The sequence below is a fragment of the Salvelinus namaycush genome, chromosome 13 (genome assembly GCF_016432855.1).
Source record: "Salvelinus namaycush isolate Seneca chromosome 13, SaNama_1.0, whole genome shotgun sequence".
Lineage (NCBI taxonomy): Eukaryota > Metazoa > Chordata > Actinopteri > Salmoniformes > Salmonidae > Salvelinus > Salvelinus namaycush.
Window position 1 is genome coordinate 33,293,390 of NC_052319.1, and position 13,893 is coordinate 33,307,282.

At 45.3% G+C, this 13,893-nt stretch overlaps 1 protein-coding gene across 1 annotated transcript in view; it reads right to left on the minus strand.

Annotated features, from left to right (window-relative positions):
• The window catches only part of LOC120058100 (transmembrane protein FAM155A-like), a 187,560-nt gene extending 178,617 nt beyond the window's left edge, over positions 1 to 8,943 (minus strand). Inside the window, exon 1 of the mRNA XM_039006574.1 lies at positions 8,206 to 8,943. Coding sequence (XP_038862502.1) covers positions 8,206 to 8,943 — 738 coding nt within the window. The remainder of the gene's footprint in view (positions 1 to 8,205) is intronic.
• Positions 8,944 to 13,893: the final 4,950 nt, after the last annotated feature.

The following is a 13,893-nucleotide window of genomic DNA, read 5'->3' on the forward strand; positions in this document are numbered from 1 at the left end:
CCTGTCCTCCTCTGTCTGTACTCTCCCCCTTCTGTTCAGCCTCTGTCTCCTCATGCGTACGCCCTTTCCTCTTACTTACATGCGTCTGTTTCTCTCGTCTCTCTACATGGCCGTCGTTTCTCTCTGTCTCTTCTACATGGCTGTCTGTCTCTACTCTGTCTCTCTACATGACTGCGTCTGTTCTCTCTCTCTCTCTCTCTACATGGACTGTCTCTGATTTCTCTCTGTCTCTCTACATGGCTGTCTGTTCTTCTGTATCTCTCTAACATGGCTGTCTGTTTTCTCTCTTGTCTCTCTACCATGACTGTCTGTTTCTCTCTGTCTCTCTACATAGGCTGTCTGTTTCTCTCTCTGTCTCTCTACATGACTGTCTGTTTCTGCTCTGTCTCTCTCTACATGGCTGTCTGGGGTCTCTCTGTCTCTCTCTACATGACTGTCTGTTTCTCTCTGTCCCCCTCTCTTCTCTCTTTTTTTTACATGGCTGTCTGTTTCTCTCTCTTCTCTACAGTCTGTCTGTTCTCTCTCTCTCTCTACAGCTGGCTGTTTCTCTCTGTCTCTCTCTTACCTGGCGGCTGTCTGCTCTCTGTTCTCTACATGACTGTCTGTTTCTCTCTGTCTCTCTACAATGGCTGTCTGTTTCTCTCTGTCTCTCTAATGGCTGTCTGTTCTCTCTCTGTCTCTCCTACATGACTGTCTGTTTCTCTCTGTCTCTCTCTACATGGCTGTCTGTTTCTCTCTGTCTCTCTACATGCTGTCTGTTTCTCTTCTGTCTCTCTACATGGCTGTCTGTTCTCTCTGTCTCTCTCTACATGGATGTCTGTTTCTCTTGTCTCTCTACATGACTGTCTGTTTCTCTCCTCTCTAATGCGTTCTGTGTCTCTCTCGTCTCTCTCTACATGGACTGTCTGTTTCTCTCTGTCTTACAGGCTGTCTGTTTCTCCTCTTGTCTCTCTACATGACTGTCTGTTCTCTCTGTCCTCTACAATGGCTGTCTGGTCTCTCTCTGTCTCTCTTCTCCTACATGGCTGTCTGTTTCTCTCTGTCTCTCTCTACATGGCTGTCTGTTTCTCTCTGTCTCTCTACATGGATGACTGTCTGTTTCTCTCTGTCTCTCTACATGGCTGTCTGGTTCTCTCTGTCTCTCTAAATGACTGTCTGTTTCTCTCTGTCTGTCTCTATATGGCTGTCTGTTTCTCTCTGTTTCTCTCTGTCTCTCTCTACATGGATGTCTGTTTCTCTCTGTCTCTCTACATGGCTGTCTGTCTCTCTCTCTGTCTGTCTCTATATGGCTGTCTGTTTCTCTCTCTCTCTCTACATGGCTGTCTGTTTCTCTCTGTCTCTCTACAAGGCTGTCTGTTTCTCTCTCTGTCTCTCTACATGACTGTCTGTTTCTCTCTGTCTCTCTACATGGCTGTCTGGTTTCTCTGTCTCTCTCTACATGCTGTCTGTTCTTCTCTGTCTCTCTACATGGCGTTGTTTTCTCTCTCTCTCTCTACTGAATGATGCTGTTTCTCCTCTGTTCTTCTACATGGCTGTCTGTTTCTCTCTGTATCTTCTACATGACTGTCTGTTTGCTCTCTGTCTCTCTACATGGCTGTCTGTTTCTCTCTGCTCTCTCTACATGGCTGTCTGTTTCTCTCTGTCTCTCTCTACATGACTGTCTGTTCTCTTCTGTCTCTCTACATGGCTGTCTGTTTTTCTCTCTCTACATGACTGTCTGTTTCTCTCTGTCTCTCTACATGGCTGTCTGGTTCTCTCTCTGTCTCTCTACATGACTGTCTGTTTCTCTCTGTCTCTCTACATGGCTGTCTGTTTTCTCCTGTCTCTCTACGTGCTGTTCTGTTTCTCTCTCGTCTCTCTACAGACTGTCTGTTTCTCTCTGTCTCTCTACATGACTGTCTGTTTTCTCTGTCTCTACAATGGCTTTCGTTTCTCTCTGTCTTCTCTACATGGTGCTGTTTCTCTCGTCTCTTCTACAATGCTGTCGTTTCTCTCTCTGTCTCTTACATGCTGTCTGTTTCTTCTGTCTCTCTACAGGCTGTCTCGTCTCTCTGTCTCTCTACATGCTGTCTGTTTCTCTCTCGCTCTCTACAGACTGTCTGTTTCTCTCTTCTCTACATGTGTCTGTTTCTCTCTGTCTCTCTACATGGCTGTCTGTTTCCTCTCTGTTCTCTCTACATGACTGTCTGTTTCTCTCTGTCTCTCTACATGACTGTCTGTTTCTCTCTGTCTCTCTCTACATGGCTGTCTGTTTCTCTCTGTCTCTCTCTACATGACTGTCTGTTTCTCTCTGTCTCTCTACATGGCTGTCTGTTTTTCTCTCTCTACATGACTGTCTGTTTCTCTCTGTCTCTCTACAATGGCTGTTGGTTCTCTCTCTGTCTCTCTACATGACTGTCTGTTTCTCTCTGTCTCTCTCTACATGGCTGTCTGTTTCTCTCTGTCTCTCTACATGACTGTCTGTTTCTCTGTCTCTCACATGCTGTTGTTCTCTCTTCTCCTACAAGTGCTGTTGTTTTCTCTCGTCTCTCTACATGGCTGTCTGGTCTCTCTCTGTCTCTCTACATGGCTGTCTGTTTCTCTCTGTCTCTCTACATGGCTGTCTGTTTCTTCTCTGTCTCTCTACATGGCTGTCTGTTTCTTCTTCTGTCTCTCTACATGACTGTCTGTTTTCTCTCTGTCTCTCTACATGCTGTCTGGTTGTCTCTCGTCTCTCTACATGCTGTGTTTCTCTCTGTTCTCTACATGGCTCTGTCGTTCTCTCTCTCTTCTACATGGCTGTCTGGTTCTCTCTCTGTCTCTTCTACATTGTGGCTGTTTCTCTCTGTCTCTCTCTTACATGGCTGGTCTGTTCTCTCTGTCTCTCTACATGACTGTCTGTTTCTCTCTGTCTCTCTACATGACTGTCTGTTTCTCTCTGTCTCTCTACATGGCTGTCTGTTTCTCTCTGTCTCTCTACATGGCTGTATGTCTCTCTCTGTCTCTCTCTACATGACTGTCTCTGTTCTCTCTCTGTTCCTCTCTCTACATGGACTGTCTGTTTCTCTCTGTCTCTCTACATGGCTGTCGTTCTCTCTCTAGCTCTCTCTACATGACTGTCTGTTTTCTCTCTGTCTCTCTACATGGCTGTCTGTTTCTCTCTGTCTCTCTTACATGGACTGTCTGTTTTCTCTCTGTCTCTCTACATGCTGTCGTTTCTCTCTCTCTCTACATGACTGTCTGTTTCCTCTCTCTGTCTCTCTCTACATTGACTGTCTTTCTCTCTGTCTCTCTCTACATGGCTGTCTGGTTCTCTCTCTGTCTCTTCTTACATGACTGTCTGTTTCTCTCTGTCTCTTACATGGCTGGTCTCGTTTCTCTCTGTTCTCTCTACATGGCTGTTCTGTTCTCTCTGTCTCTCTACATGGCTGTCTGTCTCTCTGTCGTCTCTACATGGCTGTCTGTTTCTCTGTTCTCTCTCATGCTGTCTGTTTTCTCTGTTCTCTTACTGGCTGTCTGTTCTCTCTGTCTCTCTACATGGCTGTCTGTTTCCTCTGTCTCTCTACATGGCTGTTGGTTTCTCTCTGTCTCTCTACATGGATGACTGTCTGTTTCTCTCTGTCTGTTCTCTACATGGCTGGTCTGTTTCTCTCTGTCTCTCTAATGGACTGTCTGATTCCTCGTCTTGCATGGCTGTCGTCTGTTTCTCTCTTCTTCTCTACAGATGTCTGTTTCTCTCTGTCTTTCTACATGGCTGTCTGGTCTCTCTGTCTGTCTCTATAGGGCGTCTGTTTCTCTTCTCTCTCTTACATGGCTGTCTGTTTCTCTCTGTCTCTCTACAGCTGTCGTTCTCTCTGTCTCTCTCTCGGCTGTTCGTCTATCTCTGTCTCTCTACATGACTGTCTGTTCTCTCTCTCTCTCTCTACGATGGCCTGTCTGTTTCTCTCTGTCTCTCTACATGTGGCTGTCTGTGTTTCTCTCTGGTCTCTCTTACATGGACTGTCTGTTTCTCTCTCTGTCTCTCTTCATGACTGTCTGTTTCTCTCTGTCTCTCTCTACATGGCTGTCTGTTCTCTTGTCTCTCTCTACATGACTGTCGTTTCCTCTGTCTCTCTACATGCGCATGACGTCTGTTTTCTCTCTGTTCTCTACATGGCTGTCTGGTTCTCTCTGTCTCTCTACATGGTGGCTGTTGTTCTCTCTGTCTGTCTCTATATGGCTGTCTGTTTCTCTCTGTTCTCTCTGCTCTCTCCTACATGATGTGGTTCTCTCGTCTCTTCACATGTGCTGTCTGCTCTCTCTACTGTCGTCTACAATGGCTGTTCTGTTTTCTCTCTCTCTCTCTACATGTGCTGTCTGTTTCTTCTCTCTCTACAAGGCTGTCTGTGTTCTCATCTCTGTCTCTCTATACATGGACTGTCTGTTTCTCTCTGTCTTCTCTACATGCTGCTGTCTGTTTCTCTCTGTCTCTCTACATGATGTTCTGGTTCTCTCTGTCTCTCTTACATGGCTGTCTGGTGTCTCTCCTGTCTCTCTCTAATGCTGTCTGTTCTCTCTGTCTCTCTACATGGCTGTCTCTTTCTCTCTCTCTCTCTACATGGGCTGTCTGTTTCTCTCTGTCTCTCTCTAAGATGGTGCTTGTTGTCTACTGTTCTCTCTTACTGCTCGTTTCTCTCTGTCTCTCTACATGGGACTGTCTGTTTCTTCTCTGCTCTCTCTACACTGTCTCTGTTTCTCTCTTGTCTCCTACATGGCTGTCTGTTTCTCTCTGTCTCTCTACATGGCTGCTGTTTCTCTCTTGCTCTCTAACATGATGTCTGTTTATCTCGTCTCTCTACATGGCTGTCTGTTTCTCTCTGTCTCTCTACATGATGTCTGTGTTTCTCTCTGTCTCTCTACATGACTGTCTGTTTCTATTCTCTCTCTACATGGCTGTCTGTCTTCTCTACATGCGTCTGGTCTCTCTCTACATGACGCTGGTTCTCTCGTCTCTCTACATGGCTGTCGTGTTCTCTGTCTCTGTCTTCTTACATGACTGCTCTGTTTCTCTCTGTCTCTCTACATGGCTGTCTGTTTCTCTCTGTCTCTCTACATGGCTGTCTGTTTCTCTATGGCTCTCTACATGACTGTCTGTTTCTCTCTGTCTCTTACATGGCTGTCTGTTTCTCTCTCTGCTCTCTACATGGAGACTGTCTGTTCTCTCTGCTCTCTCTACATGGCTCTGTCTTCTCTGGCTTGCTATCTCTGTCTCTCTACAATGATGTCTGTTTCTCTTTCTTCTCTATATGGCTGGTCTGTTTCTCTCTGCTTCTTCTCTGTCTCTCTCTACATGGATGTCTGTTTCGCTTGTCTTTCACATGGCTGCTGTCTCTCTCTCTGTCTGTCTCTACTATGACTGTCTGTTTCTCTTCTCTCTCTCTACATGTGTCTTTTCTCTTGTCTCTCTACATAGGCTGTCTGTTTCTCTCTGTCTCTCTACATGACTGTCTGTTTCTCTCGTCTCTCTACATGGCTGTTGTTTCTCTCTCTGTCTCTCTTACATGACTGTCTGTTTCTCTCGTCTACTCTCTACATGGCTGTCTGGTTTCCTATCGTCTCTCTATACAGACTGGCTGTTCTTCTCTGTCTCTCTACATGGCTGTTGTTTCTCTCTGGTCTCTCTACATGGCGGTCTGCTCCGTTCTCTTCACACTGCTGTTTCTCTTGTCTCTACTCTCTACTGGCTGCTGTTTCTCTCTGTCTCTCTACATGACTGTCTGTTATCTCTCTGTCTTCTACATGATGTCTGTTTCCCTCCCCTATCTGTACCATGGCTGTTCTCTCTGTCTTATCTACATGGCTGTTGTCTCTCTCTGTCTCTACTCTACATGACTGTCTGTTTCTCTCTGTCTATCTCTACATGACTGTCTGTTTCTCTCTGTCTCTCTTACATGGCGTCTGTTTATCTCATGTCTCTCTACATGGTACTGTTCTGTCTCTCTCTACATGGGCTGTCTGGTTTCTCTCTGTCTCTCTCTACATGTTGTCTGTTCTGTATCTCTATGTCTCTCTACATGGACTGTCTGTTTCTCTCTCTCTCTACATGAACTGTCTGTTTCTCGTCTCTGTTCTCTCTCTACATCTGACTAGTCTGTTCTCTCTGTCTCTCTACAGGCTGTTGTTCTCTCTCGTCTCTATTTACATGACGCTGTTTCTCTATCTGCTCTCTACGATGGCTGTCTGTTTCTCTCTGTCTCTTCTACATGGCTGTCTGTTATCTCTGTCTCTCTACATGGCTGTCGTTTATCTCTGTCTTCTCGCTGTCTGTTCTCTCTCTGTCTCTCTACATGATGCGCGTCTGTTTTCTCTCTGTCTCTCTACATGGCTGTCTGGTTCTCTCATCTCTCTCTAAATGGCTGTCTGTTTCTCCTGTCTGTTCTCTACTATCTGTCGGTGTTCTGTTTCTCTCTGTCTCTCTCTACATGGATGTCTGTTTCTCTCTGTTCTCTAATGGCTTGTCTGTTCTCTCGTCTGTCTCTACATGGCTGTCTGTTTCTCTCTCTCTTTCTACAGCTGTCTGTTTCATCTCTGTCTCCTCTACACAGGCTGTCTGTTTCTCTCTGTCTCTCTACATGGACTGTTAGTAGTTTCTCTCTGTCTCTCTACAGTGGCTGTCTAGGTTCTTCTCTGTCTGCTCTACATGGTGTCTGTCTATCTCTGACCTATCTACATGCTTCTGTTTCTACTGCTCTCCTCTGCTACATGGCTGTCTGTTTCTCTCTGTCTCTCACATGGCTGTCTGTTTCTCTCTGTATCTACTGTACCATGACTGTCTTTTTCTCTCTGTTCTCTATACATGTGCTGTCTGTTCTCTCGTTCTACATGGTCTGTTCTCTCTGATTTGTGTCTCTCTCTGCTCTCTCTACATGGTGCTTTGTGTTTCTTCTCTTCTCTATACATGGCTGTTTCTGTTCTCTCTGTCCTCTCTAAAATGGCGTCAGTTTCTCTCGTCCTTCTCTATTGCTGTCTGCTTCTCTCTGTTCTCTCGTCTCTCTCTACATGGTGTCGGTTCTCTCTTTCCTCTTACATGGCTGTCTGTCTCTTCTTGTCCTTCTCTATATGGCTGTCGTTTTCGCTCTTCTCTCTAATGGCTGTTCGTTCTCTCTTCTCCTATACATGGCTGTCTGCTATCTCTGTCTCTCTATATGACTGTCGTTCTCTCTCCTCTCTACATGGCGGCTGTCTGTTTCTCTCTGTCTCTCTATATGGCTGTCTGTTCTCTCTGTCTCTCTCTACATGACTGTCTGTTTCTCTCTGTCTCTCTACATGGCTGTCTCGTTTCTCTCCTGTCTCTCTACAGGCGTCGTTTCTCCGTCTCTTACATGGTTGTCTGTTCTCTCTCTGTTCTCTACATGGCTGGTCTGTTTCTCTTCTGTCTCCTCTATACAGACGTGTTGGCTTGTCTCTCTGTTCTCCTATACATGGACTGTCTGTTTTTACTCTCTGTCTCTCTCTACATGGACGTATGTTTCTCTCTGTCTCTCTCTACATGGGACTGTCTGTTTCTCTCTCTCTCTACATGGCTGTCTGTGTCTCTCTCATTACGGTTCTACTCTCTCTACATGGCTGCTGTTTCTCTCTGTCTCTCTCTACATGGCTGTCTGTTTCTCTCTGTCTCTCTACATGGCTGTCTTCTTCTCTGTCTCTCTACACTGGGCTGTACTGTTTCTCTCTGTCTCTCTACATGGCTGTCTGTTTCTCCTCTCTCTTACAGGGCTGGTCTGGGTTCTCTCTCTCTTTACATGATGACTGTCTGTTCTCTCTGTCATCTCTATGGGTCTGTCTGTCTCTCCTCATCTGTTTCTCTCTGTCTCTCTACATGGTGTCTGTTTCTCTGTCTCTCTATCAGGCTGTCTGTCTCTCTCTCTGTTCTCGCTCTCTCATACTGTCTGTTCTCTCCTCTCGCTCTACATGGCGTCTGGTTTATTCTCCTTCTCTCTACAAGGCTGTCTGTTTCTCTCTGTCTCTTTCCATGACGGTCGTTTCTTCTGTATCTCAAATGGCTGTCTGTTTCTTCTGTCTCTCTCTACATGGCTGTCTGTCTATCTCTGAAAAATATATACATTCCCACATCGAGATTGACATCGGTTACCATGACGACTTGGAATCCATCCAAGTCGTGTGTTGATGCGAAAAAAAGACAATAGCTAGTGCTATGATGATATTTGCAATCCATTCACATCCTACCTTGCATTCTTCCATACATGTCCTGACCGAGTATTCATCCGTCTCATATTTCCCAACCAGCAGCTCAAACTCCTGGTAGTCCTCCTGAGCTTGCCGGTCAAAGCGCTGGTAAGCGCGAACACACTCGCTGCATCCCAGCGTGTCTCCCTCAGCCACGTCCAGCCTGCAGTTTATATTGTCCGGACTCGTAAACCCGCTAAACAAATCCAAAAGAGAGTAGGAATTACAAAAAGAAAGATACAAATCGCTCAGATTCACGTCCGTGGACTGCGTACCCTCCTCCCCGCCCCCGGAGAGGCCAAGGCACACGGGCTCTGCGTCCGTGAAAGTGAAGCAGTCTTTAGACAGGCTGTCCGGGTGACATATGTCCAGTCGCCATAGAGGTTTGGTAGAATTCCCTATAAAAATAACATCTAGCTCTCTGTTTAGGCGGCTGTGGGGGGGACGGGAGTCAGAGGAGTGGATGTGGTGATGGTGAGTCAAGTTTAGGTACTCGGCCATGTCTGTAAAGGCGAGCTGCTTATCCTGCCACTTGTCTCGGGTTCGCGTCAGTTTGGCCTCTGCGCAGAACCACAAGTGATCAGAGAGCAGGACCGTGATGAAGAGAAGAGAGGCCAGCGACAGGCGCCATCTCTGGGCCCGCTCCGACTCGGTAAATGGCTTCTCGTTCTCTCGGGGTGCAAACCAGATTTTTAAGCCGTCATCTTGCTGCCGACACATCCAAACACCCCTGGTCATATTTTAGGAAAAGCGCAGCTCTGGCCGACTCCACCGTGGGGGCTCCTCTGCCACTATACTCATTGACTTGGGGAGATGGACTCCGGTTATTTCTCCTCGGTAGCGGTGGGCTGCCGTGCCGCCGTCGGTCCTGGGCGCTCTTCTCTCCCGCACGACCCCGTCGGTGTGCTATTCCGATCCAATTAGCGCGCCCGCACAGATTAAGCCTTGCGCTGCCGCATCCCCGTTCTCCATGGCTCTCCGGGGGGAAACCGCGTTCTCTGTAACCGCATGCCTCGCGCCCCGCTCCCGCTCTTCTGCTCTCCGGGGTTGTGCTCGCGCGCAGAGAGAGACCAGCTGTTGCGAGCCTCTTGATGCTGGTGCCGGTACTACTGCTGTTTCCCGGATTCAGTTATGAGAAATCAAAAGCCTTTTGATTGTACGACAGATGATCTTGCCAGTCCGTTTCTCGGCAGAATGTCTTGGATATTTTCTTCCGATGGCCACAGTCATCTTGGACCTGGGTAAAGTTGCCGCCATGTTCGTCTTAAAACACTTTTTGGGGGAGCTGGGTCAGTTTGCGTCATCTCCATCGCTGCAATAGCTGCAATCGTTGCGCAGTGGCGGAGCAGCCTACTTATTACACACACAGATACATGCAGGCGGTTAATGGCACTAGCCCACAACTCTGGACCACAGGACACGCACAGGGATGAAATGTGAGGTCTGATACCTGTTACCAGTTGGGTTGCAAAACATATTGGCTTCATAGTCAGCACTGTTGCCACTGATGCAGTTCCGAGATTGGGAGGAAATAGAGCAGAAACACGTAAATTGTACAATATTTCTCTTAAGAGTTCATTTAATTTAGCAAAAATTGTATGGCGCAAGATCATAAAAAAATGATGTGCCACTTTATTTCAATGCCATGAATGACAGCAGCCAGCCAGGTTGCTCAAGATTCACATTGAAAATTGACATATATCCATGTCCTGAGGATGTCGGGAGATGCCTTCAAAACCCGACACTAGGGGCAACGGTAAGCGCTATTAGGATCAAGTATACTGTAAAGCAGCATTCCCAAACTAGGGACGCCTGATATGAAAATTCGGTAGCAGGAGAATGTCAAAATCTTGAAGAACAATAAAAAAATTGAGGCTACATTATAATTTCGTCTTTGTTTCTCAAAATCATGTAATGTGTTTTACCTTCAAAATCTAAATGAAAAATATTCAGATCTAAAATAAAAATTCAACCAGACAGCACCCTTAGATCACGGGAAAAGGCCACACTTGACCGCTGCACTTGAATCATTCCCACAGTGAATGGCTAGGCCCACTATCAAACCACACACTAATGCAGAGACTTTTATATTACCGGTCGCAATTGATATGGTGAAAACAATGTGTTGGGACGCAGAGGCATAGAATCTCACATCAATACCTTTGTCACATGACACTGTTCAACTAAGAATTTATGCTACTGCTAGCAATCAACAGGAACTGAATGACTTAAAACTCCCCACCTTATGCTCTCCAAACGGACTTTAGCTGTGAGGACCAAGATGCCCATGCATTGACTTTTGTTGCTATACTTGTTGGGGGATGCTATTTACGAGGACATATTGTTCTGTCAGATGAGTCCGGAGACTTCAACGGCACAGGGGATGTTCAGTGTGGTGCGTGACTATATTGAAGATAGACAGATTTTTTGGGATAAAATGGTGGGCTTTTCACAGATGGGGTTCCATCTATGGCGGGACGGTTCTACACTCTAGTTACGAATGTGTCTGCCTCTGCCATATGCACGCATTTTATGATACACAGAGAGCAACTGGCGGCAAAAGAGCTGAGCAAAGAACTCTGGGAAATATACTGCAGCAGGTAACTTATATTGCAAACTACATTAAACCTCATCCACTGCGCGCACCTGTTCGCAAAACTATGTGGAGATATGGGATCAGAGCATGACAGTGTTCTATTTCACACCAAGGCTTGCTGGTTTTTGAGGGGGAGTGTTGGAAAGATTTTTCGCATTGAGAGAGGAACTGTTATCATTCACAATGAATGTACTTTCTCTGTAATATAAAGAAAATGTGTCTCCTTGCCTATGTAAATGACAGATTTGGGAAACTGAACGAACTGAACGCAAGCATGCAGAGGAAGTACAAACACATTCTGCAGATTAGAGACCAAATCAGTGGATTCAGAGGAAATAATTCTTATTGGAGAGTCTTTCAAAAGCGAATCCTGCCCCTTCCCACGGCTGTGCACGTTTCTAACAGAAAACAACATCAGTAAGTGTCCCACACCTGGAGGAGCACTTTGGGACCTACTTCCCAATTCGTTTGACTGTGATCCTGGCTCAGTTGACATGCCGGTAAGTGAAATCTAACAGCTGATAGAGCTGTCATGTGACTGAATGCATTCACGGGTCACTGCGGATGAGTTCTGACTCAAAGGAAATACACTGCCGTCTCCCTCTGGGCATTAACAACTGGGAACTCGGAACTGGGAACTCAGAAATCTCCTACTTCCCGACTTCAATGCATTCAAGACAACTGGGAACTCTGGAGAAAAAAAAATATCTCCGACTGAGAGAAATCGTGTTGAACGTCATCCATCTCGGGATTCCTAATCGGGAACTCAGGCCTCTTTCTTGAGCTCCGATTTACCGACCTGAAGTTCACTGATGTCATGATTTGACCTCGTATTTTTCAGAGTTCCCAGTTGTCTTGAAGGCACAACCAGCGCTCTCATCTGTATAAAGCCAAGTATCGATCTAGGTTGGATGTGACAGTAGAGAGGAGGAACGCGCACTGTCGGCCATGCCCTCTGACTTTGAGAAGCTCCGAAGCGACATGCATCAAGCACACTCATCTCATTAGTGGTGAAATACATTGTCTGACTAATTTGCAATTGACTGTCATAGCCCCACATTAAAAGTATGTGATGGTGAGTTGAGAAGACAATCAGAAATACTGTTGGAATATTTTTCAATTGACTTCCATAGCCCCAAATAAAAAAGCGAACATTGGCTGTTAATTACATGTTTTTTTCACATGGAAAGAATTTCCAGATATCAAAATGAGGTCATGGCCAAAAAAGTTTGGAACCCCACTATAAGACTTTTCTGTAATTTCAACAGTAAAACACTGTAGAACGCACTGTATAAAACCATAAATGTGTTTTACAGCATTAATGCTGTAGATTGCACTGCATTATATGTAAAATGCTGAAAAATACTGATTTTAACTGCCTACTGTAGATTCAAATGATCAGTTTCAGGCGCCAACCTGATGCTCAGACTATTTGATTAAATAGTATTATTTTCAACAGCTGCTGGGTAGGGATCTTGACATGTTTCTAAGTATCTTTATCACTAGCCAACATTGAATTACTGCATGTTTTCAAAGATAACCTAGCTGGCTAATGATTGGAAGCTAGCTAGCTAGTTAGCTAGCTCATGTTGACACGAGCTATTTCGGTCTGCTCACAATTGCTTGTAAATATCTTACTGTGAAACATTGAAAAATATCACCCAGAGAATTCAGTGCCACTATGCAATTGAAGCTTGTTCACACTCAGCCTACACAACAAATAACAAAAATTGGTTAGTCATCTAGATGTCGCCGTGATACGGACTACTAAATGGTAGTCATCTACACTAGATGTCACCGTGATATAGTCTACTGAATGGTAGTCATCTAGATGTCACCGTGATATAGTCTACTGAATGGTAGTCATCTACACTAGATGTCACCGTGATATAGTCTACTGAATGGTAGTCATATAGATGTCACTGATATAGTCAACTAAATGGTAGTCATCTAGATGTCACCTTGATATATCCTACTGAATGGTAGTCATCTAGATGTCACCGTGATATATTCTACTGAATGGTAGTCATCTAGATGTCACCGTGATAGAATCTGCTGAATGGTAGTCATCTAGATGTCACCTTGATATATTCTACTGAATGGTAGTCATCTAGATGTCACCTTGATATATTCTACTGAATGGTAGTCATCTAGATGTCACTGTGATATAGTCTACTGAATAGTAGTCATCTAGATGTCACCGTGATATAGTTTACTGAATGATAGTCATCTAGATGTCACGTGATAGAATCTGCTGAATAGTAGTCATCTAGATGTCACTGTTATATAGTCTACTGAATGGTAGTCATCTAGATGTCACCGTGATATAGTCTACTGAATGGTATTCAAATCAAAACAAATCAAATTTATTTATAAAGCCCTTCTTACATCAGCTGATATCTCAAAGTGCTGTACAGAAACCCAGCCTAAAACCCCAAACAGCAAGCAATGCAGGTGTAGAAGCACGGTGTCTAGGAAAAACTCCCTAGAAAGGCCAAAACCTAGGAAGAAACCTAGAGAGGAACCAGGCTATGAGGGGTGGCCAGTCCTCTTCTGGCTGTGCCGGGTGGAGATTATAACAGAACATGGCCAAGATGTTCAAATGTTCATAAATGACCAGCATGGTCAAATAATAATAATCACAGTAGTTGTCGAGGGTGCAGCAAGCTAGCACCTCAGGAGTAAATGTCAGTTGGCTTTTCATAGCCGATCATTAAGAGTATCTCTACCGCTCCTGCGGTCTCTAGAGAGTTGAAAACAGCAGGTCTGGGACAGGTAGCACGTCCGGTGAACAGGTCAGTGCTCCATAGCCGCAGGCAGAACAGTTGAAACTGGAGCAGCAGCATCTAGATGTCACCGTGATGTAGTCTACTGAATGGCAGTCATCTAGATGTCACCGTGATATATTCTACTGAATGGCAGTCATCTAGATGTCACCGTGATATATTCTACTGAATGGTAGTCATCTAGATGTCACCGTGATATAGTCTACAGAATGGTAGTCATCTAGATGTCACCGTGATATAGTCTACAGAATGGTAGTCATCTAGATGTCACCGTGATATAGTCTCCTGAATGGCAGTCATCTAGAT